This window comes from Bufo bufo, chromosome 9, assembly GCF_905171765.1.
Source record: "Bufo bufo chromosome 9, aBufBuf1.1, whole genome shotgun sequence".
Taxonomy (NCBI): domain Eukaryota; kingdom Metazoa; phylum Chordata; class Amphibia; order Anura; family Bufonidae; genus Bufo; species Bufo bufo.
The window spans coordinates 58,525,367-58,531,335 of NC_053397.1; the positions used below are offsets into that span (position 1 = coordinate 58,525,367).

Below are 5,969 nucleotides of genomic sequence, written 5' to 3' on the forward strand. Positions count from 1 at the left end.
TGTCATATGACCTTATGTTAAAAACTCCTCTTCTGTGAGTTCATATACTGAGCCCTGCAGGCCTGTCGTGTTTGTCCGACATACAACACAGAACTGGACAAAGGATTTACCTTTGACATATATCACATCATTTCTCAAGATACAGATGTAGCAGAGTTAACAGTCATAACGCGTTAACTATATGTAATAACTCACCAAGTGTGACTGTTAACTCTGCTACATCCGTATATTCAATAAATTACCTAAAGGCATATCCATTGCATCTCACTCACTAGATTTCTACATGCTGGTGTCGCTATGGGAATGAATATAGTGAGTTTACTATCTTCCATTGCTTGTACAAGAGATTACCACTGATCAGAGGCTTCTCTCACATACATCCGTGGCAGAATATTAGGAGTTCAGCCATTATAGAATATATAATTTAGAGACTTTTAGCTGCATTTAGCTGCAACAAGCTGACAGCTGACTGGTGTTTCATATGACTCCCCCCTAGGGCTGCGCATCTTCACTCGTCTCACGATTCGATGCGATTACGATTATCAAGTCCACGATTCGATTCGATTCGATTCGGCGATGCATCACGATGCATCAAGATTATTACCCAAGTCCCCTTGTTTTTCAATTTTACATAAAAAAATTAATTCAATCAGTCAGAAATTGCACAAAAATATTTATTTGTATCTGCTATTTAAACAAATCATACCAAGTTCCCTGCATATCATATAGCAAAGTCTGAATGAACAAAACAGTGCAGCAGACAACAGTATTTATTTAAAACAGTACTGTCAGTGTCTCTGTAACATTAAACTGTTGTGCTGGCCTGGCTGGTGCAGTTAGTTTATAAGTTTTACAATAGTTTTACCATATAATATATATTATATAATATTAAACACTTTAAACAGTACCTACAAAAAAAGGAGCCCTTCAGTTCCTGACTGTAAAACATCACAGTGAGTCAGTGAACCTATAATAAACACAGTCAGTGACTGTGTTATAGGTTCACTCACTGTGATGTTTGCCAGTCAGGAACTGTCTGTCACACAGTGTGTTCAAGTTGTCTGTGTTGCAGAACTTCCTGGTTCACCGTGATTGTTTTGGCAGCAGGAGCGCACCACCACCAGCACCACCACCACCACCAGCACCACCACCAGCACCACCACCAGCACCAGATGGGTAGTACGTCTAGATCAGTGCTATAAGCTCTCAGAGTTGTCACTTTACAGAAAACGTTACCTGCACTGAGCACTCAGCAAGCACTCTACCACGATACATCAACTGAAGCCAAGCCATGCCACCATTAGAGGAAGCTGGAAAATCCTTGACAGAATACATTTTCAACTGAATCTGAAAACCTTGGACAAATCTTTATGGGATCACAAACACACACCACAGAATACCAGAAAAAAAATAAACACACATCCTCCTCACTGAATCATAATGGTAAAGGGCAGGCCACAGGACGGGCAATGTGGCACAGCCACCATAGTCAGACATGATGTCAGAAGGTCGGTGTGTGTTTTTTTGGTTTGTGTGAATGTGTATTTGTGTGATCCAATAAAGATTTACTCCAGGTTTTAAGTTTCAATTTATTCTTTCAAGGATTTGCCTTCCTCTGGTGGCTTGGCGGGCGTCAGTTGTCTGGAATTAAATACAGAATTCTTTTGGTTGAAGGTTAAACCCCTAAACAGAGTCAGAAATTCACAGAGCATGACAGACACATTGGGAAAACACCAAAAAACACGTCAGTGTAAAAATACAAAATGCATCGGACGGACAGTCGCATAATAGAAAACCATTCTCCATCTCCTCTCCACTACAGTGCTGCTAAAAGCTAGAATAATATCATATATTCTGATTAATCAGAATAATCAGGGGAGGGAAAGGGAAAAGGGGAGGGGAAGGGAAAGGGGAAGGGGAAGGGGGAAAAGGGAAGGGGAAGGGAAAAGGGGAGTCTGGCAGGGGAGACAGAGAAATAAAAAATTTCAGTGGCAGAGACAATGCTATAAACAAAATCTATAAAATTAAAAACACTGCTCAGCATTTGGGAACATGTAGATTTTTCTGTAAGAACACCAATTGATCTACATGGTCTGGTTTGAGGGCGCTTCTTTTTGCAGTTACCACATCTCCTGCAGTGGAGAAAACCCGCTCTGCAGACACGCTTGTACCTGGGATACACAAGTATTGCTTTGACAGCCGAGAAAGGAGGGGAAATATGACCTCATGCTCACGCCACCAGTTCAAAGGGTCCTCAGTGAGAGGCAGAGGTGGGGCTTTACAATAGTTTTCCATTTCCTCTTCAGCCTTGGCATAGGGGGTCTTTTTGGGTTCTATTGTACCTTCAGTGTCAGTGAAAGACTGTCCCAGCAAACTCACGAGCAGAGATCTGGCCTTTTTGGGAGGAGATGGTGGAGAATGGTTGTCTTCGATGGGTGAACTGTCCTCTTCTTCCAGAGTTTGTTTTCTTCTAGGCACTTGATGATCCTCTTGTGTCCTCTCACTCTCATCTGATGTAATCTGTGTTTGAACAAAAAAGAAACGGAAAAAAAACAATAAGTAAAAACACAAATGTCAATGCCTTTGATTCTGATGGGGTGATGAAAAAGCACAGGAAACGGACAGTACAGTTCCCGCACCGCATCAGATTCAGAAGCGTGGTAGTGCTTGTGCTACTGTCGTTTCAAGAAGAAACATGATGGAATTCTTCAAATTAATTTAATTACCTCCAAGGATGCAGCTTCCTCAGTGACTCCTTTAAATATCTCCAATCTTTCTTCATCTGTGAGGATGAAAGGCAGTCCCTTAAAGCGAGGATCCAGTGCAGAGGCTGTATGAAGGATCTTCTTCTCGGCCTCACTGCTGTACCTCTTCTGGAGATCTGTTCTAATAGAATTCTTGATCTCATGGATCATGGGTGTGTCTCCCATCGTGTCTGTCATGCTCTGGAGAAGTTGTGCATTTATAGGGGCAATGAGAGAAACTGTTGGATTGCGCTCTTCTGACATCAGCATGGTTGCATCCTTCATTGGCTTTAATGCACTCACGGCGTCCTCTGCATTTGACACATCTGTTTCGTTTAGAGTGCAGAGATCGGACTCTCCTCTTCTGACTTCTGGAGACAGCAAGGTGGCACAGACTGCAGGTTGTTGTTCCAAGAACCTCTCGACCATGTCGTATGCACTGTTCCATCTTGTTGCCACATCAGTTATCAGCTTATGATTCTTCAAGCCAAGACATTTCTGTTTCTCTTTTAGACAGTGGCTTGCTCTAGTGCTGCGGTGAAAGAATGTGGATATCCGACGTACTCTGCCAAGAAGCCTAGAGAGAGTGGCCACTTTCAACGCTCGCTGGGATGCAAGATTCAGTGTATGGGCGAAGCATTTCACATGGGGGAATTTTCCAACTTGAGCTGCAACTATCATGTTTGACGCGTTGTCGGTCACAAGCACTACAGATTTATCGGACAGCTGCCATTCTTCCACAACATGAGAAAGTAGCTCTGCCAGATGAGCACCCGTGTGAGACTCATAAATGGCTCTCGTTTGCAGTACATGCGACAAAATCTGCCAGTCCTTACTAACGTAATGTGCTGTTATTGTAACATAAGACTCTGTCGTGACTGAAGTCCAGGAATCACACGTTATTGCGACTCGACTTGCTTGGCTCATTGATGCAATTATCTTAGCTTTGGTTTCGTGGTAGAGTGCAGGTATGACGTTTTCTGTAAAGTGACTTCGTGACGGGATCTTGTAACGCGGCTCTATTGTCTTCAAAAGGTAGCGAAACCCACTGTTTTCCACAACAGAGTAAGGGCGCAGGTCCTTCGCTATGAAAGCTGCCACAGCTTTTGTTATTCTCTTTACCTTTTCAGAGTTGGGCGGCAAAGTTGACTGTAACATCGCATCAATTCTTGGCTGATCTGGGTTCATTTCCTTGGTGGTGGTGGTGGTGGTAGGTTTTAGCATTTCTGGGTGAAAACGGCTGACGTGGTTTCTCAGATTAGTAGTATTCCCTAGATATTTAATTTTTGTGTGACAGATTTTACACACAGCGTATGACTTGTCCAATTCGTGCTTCCTACTTTTTTCATAAAAGCCAAAATGTTCCCAGATGTTTGCTTTTAAAAAGCTAGGTGCATTTTTTATCTCTCGTTCCTTTTGTTCTACTTCTGCCATTTTTATTTACTAGCAAATGCAATGCATGCCAGGCATCTATGTGAATTTGTGAGTAGGGATGACACAAGTCTTGACGTGACGATGATGTTGTCAAACTCTGTCAGTTTAAAAAAAAAAAAAAAAAAATTTGAGTGACTAAGCCTAAAGCCTGCCACGAGATCAACAGAAAAAGTAACACGTTTCTTTCTAGTATGTATGTAATTGTATGATATGTAAAATCCTCATTTATTATTCTACCCCCCACACACGCAGTTAGTCGCAGTCGCTGTCAAGTGTCAACTATCATTATTCATCATGTGTAAAAGAAAAAATGCGCCCTGGCCCCTCATCTCGTCTGCCGCCGGTGGTTGGTCAACTCAACTGGTGGTCATGACTCATTGGTCAATGCATTGGCATTGCAATGGTCACAGTCTCAGAGAGTCAGCGACAGCCGGTCACGTTATATCGCACTCTCTCTCCTTCTCCAATCTGGTACACTGGCATTATTTGAGATCACAAACTGGCTGCTACAACACAACAACAACATGTCCCGCCAACATCCCCCCCCCCCCCCAATGACATAATGCCAGTGCCACCCATTTCATTAATTCTGGTTTTATGCATCATTTGAATGTCTTGTCTTGGTGATTGATTCACAATTCACAAGTTCATACTTACCTTGTTTGTATTTGTAATATGATGCTTTTTGGTTTTGCTCATCATTACTGCCCCACACACAATGCACTTGCCTTGCAGTGCAGCTGCAGCATGTGTGGGGCTGGGGCAGTGATGAGCAAAACCATAAATCAAAAAGTATCAATAAAGTTGTGATCAAACAATCATCATTCATCACTAAGACAAGACAGTCACACTGGACAAGTGGACAAATGGTCAGGACAGAACATTCATTTCAATGGATTAGAGATAGAGATATATAGACCTAGACCAGCACCAGCAGACCTACAGTCATAAACGTAACCATAATTAATTAAATGGCAATGGTATGGTCTGGTGATTGTCACTTAAACTCATTAAACCTTTCATGACATAGTTATTTAATATAATGTGAAAGATGATGTTTATTAGTTTTCCTACCTGATTAATGATGATACGATGATAACGACGACGGTGGTGCTGGTGGTGGTGGTGGTGGTGGCACTGCTGGCTGCTGGTGGTGGAGCGATTCTCCTCCTGCCTGTGGTGGACTGGACTGAGCCTGAGGAGTGAGGAAAAACGGACAGGTGAGGTGACACAAGTGACAATTTTTTTTTTTAGGTACGGTAACAGGCAGTGACCAGCTGCAGTCTATGTGAGTGGTGTATCTGTGTGATGGTCACCTACCTGTCACAACAAGGTGGCAGAGTCTGGCTGGCACGTGGCACCTGCGGGTCTCCTCTCCTGCTGCCTGTGATGATGAAGGGACTCGGAGTGTGTGGCACTGGCAGCTGCGGCCTAGCTCCCTGTCCTGCGAGCCGGGTAACGGATGGGCTGGTCTCCCTCTCCTAAAAAGAAAGATAGCAATTGATTGATTGATTGCATCACGAAACTGGAAAGTGAAAAGGGGGGTAAAATTAAAAATTGTAAAATACCCAGTTCAAGATGTATGGGACAGAACAAAGAACAGTCAAAATGTTTTATTTTTTAAGTAACCAAACAGGCAGGCAGGCATGTTATATTGTTAAATAGTTGTGCTTTAAACCACATGACAATCCCAAGAACAGCAGTATTGCACAGTTGCAGACAGTGTTGTCTGGCATATCTTTGTAAATGATGTGATCAGTGATCACTCACTAAGACCTCTAACTTTACAGC

The 5,969-nt window shown here is 42.8% G+C and overlaps 1 protein-coding gene across 1 annotated transcript; it reads right to left on the reverse strand.

Moving 5' to 3' along the window:
• Positions 1-1,943: 1,943 nt before the first annotated feature.
• LOC120979787 (E3 SUMO-protein ligase ZBED1-like) lies at positions 1,944-4,178 on the reverse strand. The gene is made up of 2 exons (XM_040408745.1): positions 2,727-4,178; positions 1,944-2,520 (listed from the first exon to the last, which is right to left on the reverse strand). Exons 1-2 carry the CDS (start codon positions 4,176-4,178, stop codon positions 2,038-2,040), a joined length of 1,935 nt encoding a protein of 644 aa, XP_040264679.1. The 3' UTR covers positions 1,944-2,037.
• Positions 4,179-5,969: the final 1,791 nt, after the last annotated feature.

Bases quoted from the DNA above. Each gene is read 5' to 3' on its own strand.
- LOC120979787 (XM_040408745.1), bottom strand. From the start codon at position 4,178: ATGGCAGAAGTAGAACAAAAGGAACGAGAGATAAAAAATGCACCTAGC. The intron at 2,521-2,726 runs GTAATTAAATTA...GTTCAAACACAG, and splicing joins AGGAAGCTGCATCCTTGGAG to ATTACATCAGATGAGAGTGA.